Below are 14,671 nucleotides of genomic sequence, written 5' to 3'. Positions count from 1 at the left end.
TTTGAAAAGATGAAGTAAGACAAGCCACACAATAAGCCTACTATCAACTACTGGCATGATCTCAAATGCCAAGCTGGCTCCAAACGGAAGAAATACGACACAAATAGACAGATACTGCCCTCGGCTATTCAGAGTCGAACTTCCACACAGCGGGTCATGTTTTGCCCTTCAGTTAGTCCTGCCCTTGTTCATTCAATGTAGTAAACTTTCAATAGGGAAAGTGTGTGTGTGTGTGTGTGTGTGTGTGTGTGTGTGTGTGTGTGTGTTAGCTGCTCAGTCGTTCTTTGCAACCCCATGGACTGTAGCCCTCCAGGCTCCTTGGTGCATGGGATTTCCCAGGCAAGAATACTGGAGTGGGTTGCCATTTCCTTCTCCAGGAGACCATCCTTACCCAGGGATTGAACCTGGGTCTCCTGCATTGCAGGTAGGTTCTTTACCATCTGAACCACCAGGGAAGCCTTGTGTGTGTGTGTGTATGTGTGTGTGTGTGTATGTGTGTGTGTGTATGAAGTGTCTGCCTTTAATGAGTCTATGAGGATCAGCTCTGCAGATTCGTGCTCTCTTTCCTAAACCGTTTCTAAAAACTGAAACTTGACTGCAACATCCTGTTCCCAGACAGTCCATCTCACCTGCTCCGGATACTTGCTCCCAGTGATCTCCGCCACCGTGTTGAAGGAATCAGCATCTGGATAGCTCTTTGCCCCCATCTTCAGCTGAATGACAATTCTGTTCCCGTGAGAAGCCATTCTTGACATCATCTCTGCGTCCTCCACCGTAATACAAGCTGTTGGGATCTTTGGCACACCATTCTGGTATTCCTGAATACCTGTGTGAGGACTTGAGAAAAGAAGTCACCAGGTTACCTTGATAGTGGAAATGAACCAAACGTATTTTTTAAAAGCCCCTGTATTTGACATTTGATTTTCACTGGTCTTTGTTTGTATGTGAGGAACGGAAAGGGTGGGCAATATTGGTTTACTTGCTTTTGATGTGAAGGTAATTTTTTTTTGATAAAAATAACTTAGAAACTTCAGTTTAATAATAATTTCATTGAAAACATTCTATAAAATGTAGTTTGATAATTTGAATAATCCTTTAAAAAGTTGTAAATTGCTTCAAACACAGTGTCTTTAAGACCAAGAGGTGAACACATGTGTTTGAGGAGATGAAACTCTATCACAGCTACAGACCAGAGGACCCACAAACTGGCATAGATGCACCTGGTTCTCTGGTCTGGCTCGAGTGCTGTTGTCTTCCCAGCCGAACACAGAGGTCTGCAATGTAGCCCTGCGTAAGAGTAGAATGCCCTGCATAAAGGTAGAACACTCTGCAGGAAAACCATAGAACAATGTTGGAAGAAATGTTTGTGTTTCCATAAGGAAAAGTGCCAAATAAACCCAGGTCCAGTGACATCAGCACTACAAGAAAAAGGCTCCTGAATGCTCCCCGTATCCCATCAGACTATCCCTGTCTTCTGTGGAAGCACAAGCTAAGAGCCTTCTTATCCAAATTAAATTTTTTTTTAATATTTCCATACTTGCTTCAGGTTGTCTCATATTCAGAGAAAAGTGTCTTTCCTCCTTTTAGCCATAACACATTTCTCTCCTGGAGAAGTGACCTCAGTCTTCACGTGCACAAACATGGTGATGCAGTCTTACCACTGCCTTCTTGGTGTGACTATACTCTCATGACCGTGTATTAGGTGATGACTAGAGAAACTGCATGGCAAAGTGATTAAGAATAGAGATCCTGGATTCAAATCTGGACTGTGCCACTTACTACTAATTGGCCTTGGTCAAGTTACACATCAGACATCCCTGGTGGCTCAGCGGGTAAAGAATCTGCCTGCAATGCAGGAGACCCAGGTCGGACTCCTGGGTTAGGTAGATCCCCGGAGGAGGGCATGGCAACCCACTCCAGTATTCTCACTTGGAGAATCCCAAGGATAGAGGAGCCTGGCGGGTGATGGTCCCTAGGGCCACAAAGAGTCAGACACGACTGAAGCGACTGAGTATGCACGCACTAAAGTTATACATCTTTGCTTCAGTGGCTTCATCTGTGATTGAAGATGGTAATTATAATATCCACTTCATAGTTATTTTGCAAATTTACTTAATTTATACAAACATATCAGTTACCCTAGAATATAGTAAGCACTTGATAAATGTTAAATATTTATCATACTAATTTATCTATTGCATTAATCTTGCAGAGAGAGACTGTGAGCTCAAGTCCTTAGGACCATCTAAGCACATTCTTTATAGACATTTCTTAAGTGTTGGCTGGAAATTTTATCCTTCAGAAGAGAGAGACAAATGACTTTTAAATCTAAAACTTATAAACCAAAGCCTGAATCTGAATCCCTGTTCCAGAATATGTCTGATCCGCTCTGACTTCTGGTTTAGGGAAAGCTATGGAGTTACATAACTCAGGTCAGATCCTGGTTCTGCCAACTCTCTGCCTGCCTGACACCAAGCAACCCGGATCATCTCTCTGTTTCTGAGCTTCCACATCTGAAATGTGGAGAATATTAGCACTGACCTCACAAGATTGCTATGAGGAATAAAAGAGATAGCTTAGGTAAAGGATTTAAAAGTGCTAGGCACATAGGAATTACTTACTAAACATTAGTTGTTATTATTATTATTTCTTCAGTGTTAATTTTCCCCACTGACTTGGTAGAGTGATTAATGACCAACAGTATTTCAAAACATGTAGGAAGACAATCTAAATATTTATTATTCATATTACCTTACGTGATGTCTAGGATCCAACAAACTCTCCTTGTTCTCAGGCTCTCTGACTCGAAAGGAGGTCAGTGTAACACTTCTTAATAGGCTCTTTTAAATAATGTTTCCAAACAAATTGGCACTAAATTGCAGGTAAGAGTTCTTAATCCAGGTACAGTGAACCGGGCATGCACCCATAGCTCTACTGAGGAAAATGGCATTTCCTAACTGTGGTACTGAATTCAAGATATAAAATGCTTCTCATTTATTTCTGTCATTAAGCATGTGCTCTGGTGGTGGAGTATTCAGCACTGTTTAGTGGAAGTAGACAGAAAGAAGACTCAGCAGTTCTAAAGTTTTGTATTGTCACTGTCAATTGTCCTACAGGAGATGAGCAGCATAGACACCAGCTCCCTGACCTCATTACAAGCCCCATGTGCAATTTACAAATAACAAAGCATAAATGAAAAGGAAGCTGTAAAAAGACTCAAAATAAGAACATTTAAAGATTAATACCAATCCCTTGCAAAGTCTTCAAACAATACAAGGGAATGGAACGCTTTCCAACTCATTCTACAAGGCCACCACCACTAATAACAAAACCAGAGATAGACACTGCTAGGAAAGAAAACTACAGTCCAAAATAGCTTATAAGTATAAATGCAAAAAAAAAAAAAAAGAAACTAAAACAAACTGATACAGCAACATATGAAAACACCATGACCAAGAGGACTTTATTCAGGAATGCAATTGATTTAATATCAAAAAGTCAATCAATGTAGTACATTATAATAATGTAATAAAAGATAAAAATCACATGATCATCTCAATAGATGCTGACTAAGCCTTGGACAAAATCTAATCCACTTTCACAATAAAAATACTCAACAACCTAAAAATGGAAGGTAACTTCTTCAACTCAATAAAAGCTATCTATGAAAAACCCATAGCAAACATCTTAATTAGTGGTAGAAGATGAAATACTTTCTCCCTGAGATCAAAAAACAAGACTAAGATGTCTGCTCTGAGCACTTCTATTCAACATTGGACTAGAGGTTCTAGCTAGAAAAATCAGACAAGAAAAAGAAATAAAAGAAATCTAGATTGGAAAAAAGAAGTAAAACTGTTCACAGATGGTCAAATATATAGAAAATCGTAAGGAATCACACACAAAAAAACTACTAGAACTAATGAGCAAGTACAGCAAGGTTGCAGGATGTAATATCAATACACAAAAGTCAATTGTACAGTAGTGATAAACAATATAATATAGCAGCAATACAGTAGAAATGAGGGACACCTGAGTTCGATCCCTGGGTTGGGAAGATCCCCTGGAGGAGGGCATGGCAACCCACCCCAGTATTCTTGCCTGGAGAACCCCATGGACAGAGGAGCCTGGCAGGCTGCAGTTCATGGGGTTGCAAAGAGCTGGACACGACTACCTGAGTAAGCACAGCACAGCACAGCAATGAGCAGTCGGAAAATGAACAATCGCTTTTTCATTAGCAACAAAAGGAATAAAATACTACAAACAAATTTAACAAAAGGTGTGTGAGATTTACACAATGAAAACTGCAAAATGTTGAGATGAAGAAGATCCAAATGAAAAGTGCCCTATGTTTATGGACTGGAAGCCTTCACATTCTTAAGACGCTGTGTGCGTGCTGTGCTCAGTCGCTTCAGTCGTGTACAAATCTTTTTGCCCCTACGGAATGCAGCCCATCAGGCTCCTCAGCCCATGGGATTCTCCAGGCAGGAATACTGGAGTGGGTTGCCACGCCCTCCTCCAGGGGACCTTCCTGAGCCAGGGATTGAGCCTGCATCTCCTGCACTGCAGGCGCCACCAGGGAGCCCTCTTAAGATGGCAATAGTCCCCCAATTTATTACAGACTCAGCGCAATCCCTATCAAAACTCTAGCTGCCTTTTTCGACGAAATTTACAAGTTGATTCCAAAATTCATATGGAAAAGCGAGGGACTCAAAATAACCGGCACAAGTTGAAAAAGTGGAACAAAATTGGTGGATTCACACTTTCATATTCAAAAACACATTACGAATCTACAGTAATTAAAAGGATAGTACTGGTATAAAGGTAGATATAATGATTAATAAAATAGAATTGAGAAGTAAACTTTTCAAGAATGGTCAATTCATTTTCAACAGGAGGGTTGAAGTAATTCATTGGGGATGAAAAGTATTTCCACAAATGGTGCTGGGACCAACCAGATACCTGCATGAAAAATAATGAAATTGCACCCCTACATCACACAAAATATGAAGGAATCATAGACCCAAATGTAAGAGCTAAAACTATAAAACTTCACAATCACAGGTAAGGAAGTTGTTTCTTAGATACAACATTGAAGTCATAAGCAACAAAAGAAAAAAGAGATAAATTGAATCATCAAAACATTAAACTTTTGTACTTCAAACGGCACCACCAAAAAGTGAAGAAAACAAACCACAGAATGGGAGAAAAATTTTACAAATCAAATATCTGAGAAGGCGCTTGTGTCTAAAATATATTAATCACTCTTAAAAGCTCAATAATAAAAGACTAGCCAATTTAAAACTGCGTGAAGAAATTGAATAGACAGTTCAACAAATAAGATACACAAATGCATAAAAAGCCTCTGAAAAGATGCCGCACACCACTAGCTATAAGGGAAATGCAGGTCAAAACTACGACAAAGTGCCGCTTTGCATAGGATGGCTATGAACAAAAAGAAAGGTGAAAACAAACGCTGGCAATAATGCGGAAGACTCAGTCCTTGTACATAGCTGGTATTGAATATAAAATGGCATAGTCAATTTGACAGTTCCTCAAAAAGTTAAATATTTAGTTACCATATAACCCACAGTTCTACTACTAGGCATAAACTCAAAAGAAATGAAAATATGTGTTCACACAAAAATGGGGGGTTCATGTTTGGGAACGCAAGTAAGAATTAAAGATTTTAAAATAAAAAATAAAATAAAATAAAATAAAATAAACAACAACAACAAAAAAAATGAGCACACAAATGTTTCCAGTATTATTCAGAAGAGGCCAAGGTCGGAAACAAACCTAATGTCCATCAGCTGATGAGGGGATATTCCAATACACTATATCTATACCATGAAATACTATTCAGCAATAAACAACAATTGTTCTGAAGTGTGCTACAGCATGAATGGACCTTGAAAGCATTATCCTGAAGCCAATCACACACCACCACAGTTAGCCCCCTACATACGAACCTTCAAGCGGCAAACATTCAAAGACGTGAACACGTGTTTGCATGTCTCACCACATAAGTTAGTTCACATGTCTGGCGTACCTCGTCATGTGCGTGCATTCTCTATAAGTGGTGTGCTTTGGGGTACTTCACTGTGTAGTACAGTATCTTTATTTCAAGCCCGGGATGGGAGTGAACTTGCAGCTCGCCCTGTCTCCTATTGCTGATGACTCTTTCAGCTCCACCATCTCCCACCTCTTCTTCCTCCTCCGGTCAGTAACTGTTCTCTGGATGCCAGCCTCTGTATGCCAGCTGTTATTCTGTACTACTGTAACTTTCAAGGTACTATACTATAAAATTAAGAATGCTTTCTTTATTTTTTGTATTTGTTTTTTTTATGTGTTATCTGTGTGGAAAGTATTATAAAGTCTATTACATACTGTTTATCAGCTTATTTAGTTGGGTACCTAGAATAACTTTGTTGGACTTATAAACAAATTAGACTTATAAATACGCACTCAGGACGAAACTTGTTTACACGTAGGAGACCTACTGTATCATAATATTCCATTTGCAAGAAATGTTCAGAAAAGGCAAATTCATAGATGTAGGAAGCAAATTTTAGGTTGTCTTGTGCTGCTAGAAAGGAGAGGAAATGGGGAGTGAATGCTGATATGGGATTTCTTATCAGGATGAGAAATATGTTCTAAAATTAGACAGTGATGGATCTTTGAATATACTAAAAAAAACTGTATGTGTTAAAAAGTAAATTATATGGTTTGTGAATGTATCCTAATAAAACTTTTAATATAAAATATCAAAATAAAAATCTAAGCTTCCAGGTTTCTCTTCAAGGGAAAAAGTTCATTCAAAAACTATGCTTTCATGACTCTGGTTTATGAGATGTATGAAAACAAAGCCTGCTGCTCTCTGCGCTTGCAAGAGAGCAATCCCAAAATGTAAAATAAATATGGAAACTAAGTTTCAAGTCAGCTTTTCAAATTCTACTAAATTTCTTGTGTATGTGGTGTAAAGTGATACAATTTGAAGTAGGTTGAATATTGTCTTTTATCTACGTAAAATAAGCGCAAGGTTTAAACAAGTAGGTTTGATATTTCCCACCTGATTGCCATACTCAGTTAAACTCCCTTATGCTAGTCCCTTTTGACTAGCTCTTTATAGAGAATACAAGGTACACTGTGTTTCCAAGTACTTCAAAATTTGCAAAGTTCAAATCAACTGTTGAAAGCGGGTGTCATCTTATGATGTTAAATATCCTACAAAAGGAAAATTATGCATCCTTACTGAGGAACAGGTAGATTTCCACAGGGGCATGGAGACATTGACTAAAGTAAAAATTATTCACAACACAGTGAAGTCTTGGACTGTTTCCTGAAAAAAGAGGTGGAAATGATTGTGAGGACTGGGAGCTTTTGAAGCTATCGTCTTTTGTTTTTATGAGAGTGTTTTTTTAAACTTCCTTATTAGGAAGGTTAAAAGAGCATCTATTCTGTTTATTTGCTTCCCTGGTGGATCAGTAGTAAAGAATTCGGTTGTTAATGCCAGAGATGCAGGTTCAATCCCTGGGTCAGAAAGATCCCCTGGAGGAAATGGCAACCCACTCCAGTATCCTTGTCTGGAAAATCCCATGGACAGAGGAGCCTGGCAAGCTACAGTCCATGGGGTCACATAATCAAACACGACTTAGTGATTAAACAACAAATTCTGTTTGTTTTAAAAATTAGTTTGAAAATAACTTTCTTGCAAAAATTACAGTTGACTTTATTAATTTTTTTTAGATTTAGCACTTTAACAGTAAATTCATCTCAGACTTTTCTACTGTTATTAACAACAACAAGAGTAAATTGATCTCAGGCATTTATACTGCCATTAAGAATACAAAAGCAAAAGGATTCATTTACACCATAATTTCCCAAAAAGGAAACACTGACATAGTTTCAACTCCCACAGGTTAAAAAAAAGGAAAGCAAAAGAAAATCTTGATTAAGAGAGAGAAAGTAGGACTAAATTTCATTTCTAATTTTTATAATTCAGTTGAAATGGCAGGAAAAAAGAGAAGAAAAAGTCAAATTGTTGAATTCTAGTCCATACTGATGACAGATACCACATGAGCAAAACTCAACCAGCCTATTAATATTATATTCACTGAAAGATCTTATTAAGGAGACTGTAATCAACAGCATCAGAGAGCTGTGCCTGCTTCCAAAACAGAGGAACCCAGTCAGCTCCACAAGTGTGAGACAGAAAGAAGATGGTCAAAGTGCTTAGTGGAATAAAACCAAGTGATTTTTTTTTTTTTAACATCCACAGCATATACGAAGGTTTTGGCTTCTTTCTAAGACAAAAAAATATAAAGAAAATTAAAGATATAAGGAGGTACTGCCTGTAAAATTAATACAAAATAGAATTCAAGATATCTAAAAAAATTTACACAAGATTTTGTCACCTAAAAGTATTGTATAAATACTAGTTTTGTTATTTTTAGATATTTTGTAACCTAAACATGAAAACATGTATTTGTTCCCTTTTTTCCTTTCTGATCTTGTTCTTCTATGTAAGTTACAATTTTCTGCTAATATTTAGTCATTTCATCATCTTAATTTGTTTTCTTATTTTCTCCTTGAATCTTAACAATCTCTAAAAGAAAGACGTACTTGTGTATTAAGTAAGATGAAAACTCACCTTGGAATAACAAAAATGTTACAATAGATACTTCATTTAGTAAAAATAATAATGATAAAGATATAAAGCAACATAAAAATCATTTTATAAATGAAGATGGTAACCTTAACCAATGAAATGTTCTGTCCATTTTACTAATTAAATGTTGCTTTTAGTTTAAGTCTCAATGGGAACCAGTTTTGATTAACTGGACTGGAAAGTATTTAAAGGTCATCTAACCCAAGATCGCTGTCTTCTCAGCAAGAAATATGCCGTTTCTATTATTAACACTGTTAAACTATGTCAGTCTCTCATTACCCTCAGAGCCCAAACATCCTCCTATTAGAACAGAACTGAAGACATAACTCACAGCACATGCTATAGATGAATGTTTATGTCCCTGAAAAATTCATATGTTGGAATTCTAACCTGCATGGTGATGGTATTAGGAAGTGGGGCCTCTGGCAAGTGATTGAGTCATGAGGATATAGCCCACCTTAGAGGGATTAGTACACTTAGAAAAGAGGCTCCAGAAAGATCCGTCACTCCTTCCATCACATGAGGTTATAGTGACTAAACACTGTCTAAGAAGTGGGTGCTCACCAGACACTGAATCTGCCGGCACCATGATCTTGGACTTTCCAGCCTGCAAAACTGTAAGAAATAACTGTTGGTTGTGTATAAGCCTATGGTATTTTTGTTACAAAAGCCAAAACAAACTAGACAGCACATTTTGTCATAAGGGAAATAAGATAAAGACATTTGAATTATTTATTATCCATTCTTGATTAGAACTCTGGGGTCAGGGGGTAAGGAATGGTTGATTTCTTTCTTGACATGAAGAAAATATTTTTAAAACAAAGCATCAGATAGTCATACAAGGTCAGAGCAAGATGACAGAGCAGGAGGACGTGGAGCTCACCTCCCCCCACAAACACATCTACATGTGGAACAATTCCCACGGAAAACTAATTGGAGACTGGCAGAGCTCTACAGCAGAAGCTGTAGGGAAGATCTCCACATATATGGGTAGGATGGAAAGAGGACATAGGGTCAGGACTTCCACCCTTAGGATCTGAAAGAAAGAAGGGTCTGCACAGGCAGACCCTGGACCTGGGGCTGGATTAGGTTGAGCCACAGCTGAGCAGCTCAGTCTTGGAGTCTTACACGGAGGAGACAAGCCCTCTTGGCTTCAGGGAGAACCGCAGGAACTGGAGAAGGGCTGGAGAAGTCTCGACTCCACTCACAAAGAGTGTGCAGGTGCTGGCTTACTAACGAACAGGGTAGAGAGAGCCCTGCACCGTGGCTGCCACCTCACCGTGCTGCAGAATCCAAGTGGGGCAACACCCCACTCTGCCCACTCCACACCACGTCTTGGCACTGGATCTGGAGCAGACAGGCCCTGAGAGAAGACCCAATCCAGGGATGCCAGGAGGCTCTGGGGCAGGGGCTCTGGGGGTGTGGGGCTGCAGCTCCAGTGTTGGTGCTAACTCAACCTGCAGAGGCAGCCCAGGTCGCTGACAGCAGTACAGCTGCTGCCATTCCTCTAGCCAAGGTGCCCCAACCCCCGGCTCCAGCCTAGCGACTGCTCCACCCCTGCCCACAGCACACCCCAGCCTCGCCCTAGATCACACAGCACTAGATGCCCTTACACTAGAGACTGCAACAAGGGAGGAACGCACCTGGGGTTGTGTCTGAGTGGTGCTGCGCACGCCTACACGGGCAGTACATCAGATCTCTGCAAGCACGGAAGCCTCACTTACTTCAATACTCCTGTCCTTCGGGGCAAAACACACACTGAGAGGGAACAGACTACTTAAGCCCAACCCTCGGGACTTCTGCTATAACATATGGGGAGCACACCCCACCCCCGACAGGCCAGGGATAGCTACAGAGCAGACAAGGCTCCACCTCACACACTGCACGGGTTTTACACCCTCCAACACCAACCACGCTCCCTATCAAGGGGACAGAGCCAGCACACCTTGAGGAAAGATGTGGCTGGTGTCTACATCAAAATCAGCCCTCATGCCAAAGACACTGGATAAAACACAGTCTACACAGGGACACTCCATGTAAAAACACCCCTTCAAGACCACAATAGGTAACTTTTTCTCCTAAATTAACAGAGAACTGTTATTTTAGTTTGTTTTGGGTTTTTTTTACAGATAAATAAAATTAATAAATCTTTAGCCAGGCTCAGCAAGAAGAAAAGAGGAAAGGAATCACTAATTATTAGAGAAATGAAAATCAAAGCCACACACAGGTCAGAATAGCTGTCATCAAAAAGTTTACAAATAACAAATGTTGGGGAGGATGTGGAGAACGGGAAATTATCATACACTGTTGGTGGAAATGTAAAATTGCTGTACCCACCACAGAAAACAGCATGGAGGTTCCCTAAAAAGCTACAAATAGAACTACCATATGATTCAGCAACACCACTCCTAAGTATATATCCAGAAAAACAAAAGCACTAATCTGAAAAGATACATGTACCCAATGTTCACAGCAGCAGTATTTACAGTAGCTAACATATGGAAGCAACCCAAGTGCTCACCAACAGACCACTGGCTTCAGAAAATGTGGTGGGCATGTGTGTGCATGTATGTGTGTGTGTGTGTAGTAGAATATCAGTCATAAAAAAGAATGAAATACCGCCATTTGTACCAACACAGGTGGACCTAGAGACTATTGCACCTAGCAAAATAAATCAGAGAAAGACACGTACTATATGATGTCATTCATATGTGGAATGTAAAAAGTAATACAAAACTGAATATACATATACAAAGATTCACAGACATAGAGAACAAGCTTATTGGGACAAATTAGGGATATGGGATTAACAGATACAAACTACTACATATAAAATAGATAGGCAACAAGTAATTTATTACATGGCACAGGGAGTTTTACCCAATATCTTGAAGTAACATAGAATAGAATCTGTAAAACAAACAAACAAAAAACCTGAATTACTATGAATCTGAATTACTTTGCTGTACATCTGAAACTAACACTATATTAGTAAACTAATTTTTAAATTTAAAAGTTAAAACCAAAGAAACCAACAAAGTATCAGCTAAGCACCAAAGGAAACACTAGAGCCATGTTCTCAGGGTGTTTTCTACAGAATACCAGGCCGAAGAAACCTGGTAAGGGGCAAAAGATCCCATGGGCAAATACAGTCATGAGACGTTGAGCACTATTTCCCTGCTTTGAGGAGTCACAAAGCACATTAGTTTACTGATAGCTCTGAGAAGCATCATAGCTAAGAAACAGGTTTGACTAAGCATTCCCAAGCTTAAGTGACACTTAAGTGTAACAATTTTATCATCTCATAGTCTTATCTGAGCAAAAAGTTGATTCACTATCCTTAAAGGAGGACCAAGAAAACGCCTGGGCATTTTCCTTCAGTGATCAGTTTGGCTGGCCCTTTTTCTATAAACATGCCTGAATACCACCAAGGCAGAGTTCCAGACTCGTTCCCCTATGTACTCCTGCTTCTCCCCCAATATTTCTGTTTATAGCCCTTATGATACTGTTATATTCACATGCCTAAACATCCCATAGTAGAAATGAGCTACTCAAGAGTCTAGACCATGTCGAATGATTCTTTATACAGCAAGAACTTGTAGCTTCTACCGTATTTTAAGTATTTATATTTCCTACCATATTTTAAAGTGCTCAACAAATACATATGTGCTCTATGTATTTGTTGAACAGTTTATATATACCTTATTGGGTCTCTTTTTCCAAAGAATCCTGAGTAAAAGTCAGATTTATTTTTATTTGCAGCCAAATATATTCAAATCCTGAAAGATGATGCTGTGAAAGTGCTGCACTCCATATGCCAGCAAATTTGGAAAACTCAGCAGTGGCCACAGGACCAGAAAAGATCAGTTTTCATTCCAATCCCAAAGAAGGGCAACGCCAAAGAATGTTCAAACTACTGCACAATTGCACTCATCTCACACGCTAGTAAAGGAATGCTTAAAATTCTCCAAGCCAGACTTCAGCAATATGTGAACTGTGAACTCCCTGATGTTCAAGCTGGTTTTAGAAAAGACAGAGGAACTGGAGATCAAATTGCCAACATCCGCTGGGTCATGGAAAAAGCAAGAGAGTTCCAGAAAAACATCTATTTCTGCTTTATTGACTATGCCAAAGCCTTTGACTGTGTGGATCACAATAAACTGTGGAAAATTCTGAAAGAGATGGGAATACCAGACCACCTGACCTGCCTCTTGAGAAATCTGTATGCAGGTCAGGAAGCAACAGTTAGAACTGGACATGGAACAATAGACTGGTTCCAAATAGGAAAAGGAGTACATCAAGGTTATATATTGTCACCCTGCTTATTTAACTTCTATACAGAGTACATCATGAGAAACACTGGGCTGGAAGAAGCACAAGCTGGAATCAAGATTGCCGGGAGAATTATCAATAACCTCAGATATGCAGATGACACCAGCCTTATGGCAGAACGTGAAGAAGAACTAAAGAGCTTCTTGATGAAAGTGAAAGAGGAGAGTGAAAAAGTTGGCTTAAGGCTCAACATTCAGAAAATGAAGATCATGGCATCTGTTCCCAGCACTTCATGGGAAATAGATGGGGAAACAGTGGAAAGAGTGGCTGACTTTATTTTTCTAGGATCCAAAATCACTGCAGATGGTGATTACAGCCATGAAATTAAAAGACGTTTACTCCTTGGAAGGAAGGTTATGACCAACCTAGACAGCATATTAAAAAGCAGAGACATTACTTTGTCAACAAAGGTCCATCTAGTCAAGGCTATGGTTTTTCCAGTGGTCAGGTATGGATGTGAGAGTTGGACTGTGGAGAAAGCTGAGCCCCGAAGAACTAATGCTTTTGAAATGTGGTGTTGGAGAAGACTCTTGAGAGTCCCTTGGACTGCAAGGTGATCTAATCAGTCAGTCCATCCTAAAGGAGACCAGTCCTGGGTGTTCATTGGAAGGAATGATGTTGAAGCTGAAACTCCAACACTCTGGCCACCTGATGTGAAGAGCTGACTCACTGGAAAAGACCCTGATGCTGGGAAAGATTGAGGACAGGAGGAGAAGGGGATGACAGAGGATGAAATGGTTGGATGGCATCACTGACTCAATGGACATGGGTTTAGGTGGACTCCGGAAGTTGGGGATGGATAGGGAAGCCTGGCATGGTGCGGTTCATGGGTTCGCAAAGATTCGGACATGACTGAGTGACTGAACTGAACTGATATTCCCAAAACTTGCAACAACCAAGGTAGAAAAGTCAGTACATTGAATATTTTAAAATTATAAGTATTAAAGCTTCCCTTTTAAAAACATAAGCTCCATATCAAATAAATAAGTTCAAACTAAAATTACTGAAATAAGCCATTGCAGAAGATTCTTGGAATATGATAGAATAAACCTGCTCTTTAAGAACTGATCAAAAAAATCCCATAGGTTAAAATAAAAGGACACAATAACTCGAAGCTATAGAAAGAAATAAAGATCTCAGTAAAGATAAATGGGCAATTATAAGAGCTATTTTTTATTGTAAAAACAGATTGTAGCTCCACTTTTAGTTTTCTACATGATTTAACAGAGCAATTCATCGAAAATAATTAGTTTATGTATTGGGGCACATAATATATGGAGATGTAATCCTGTAACATCAACAACCAAAAGGGTTGGGGAAAGAGCTGTAAAGGAACAGGTTTTGTATGTTACTAAAATTAAGCTAATCTAAATTCAAATTAGAGTGTTATAACTTTAGGATGTTAAATGTAATCCCCATGGTAACCACAAAGAAAATAGCTCTAGAATATAAACAAAAGGAAATGAGAAAGAAATGTAAACATTCCACTAGAAAATAATCAACTAAACACAAAAGAAGATAGTAATACAGGAAATGAGAAACAAAAATGCTAAAAGGTAAAAAGAAAGCAAGTAGCAAAATGACAGAAGTCACTAATTATCAATAATTAGTTTAAATGTAAATGGATTAAGCTTTCTAGTCAAAAGACAAATATTGGCAAAGCTGATTTTT

General features: G+C 39.0%; 1 protein-coding gene across 2 annotated transcripts in view; it reads right to left on the bottom strand.

The window, feature by feature from the left end:
• Positions 1-14,671, bottom strand: part of CPQ (carboxypeptidase Q) — a 567,536-nt gene that overhangs the window by 297,406 nt on the left and 255,459 nt on the right. For both annotated transcript variants that reach the window (XM_018058258.1, XM_018058257.1), the window contains exon 4: positions 630-837. In XM_018058258.1, coding sequence (XP_017913747.1) covers positions 630-837 — 208 coding nt within the window. The remainder of the gene's footprint in view (positions 1-629; positions 838-14,671) is intronic.

This window comes from Capra hircus, chromosome 14 (assembly GCF_001704415.2).
Source record: "Capra hircus breed San Clemente chromosome 14, ASM170441v1, whole genome shotgun sequence".
NCBI lineage: Eukaryota > Metazoa > Chordata > Mammalia > Artiodactyla > Bovidae > Capra > Capra hircus.
Note: the sequence above shows the minus strand (reverse complement) of the source record. Positions and strands in the feature narration are given on the sequence as shown.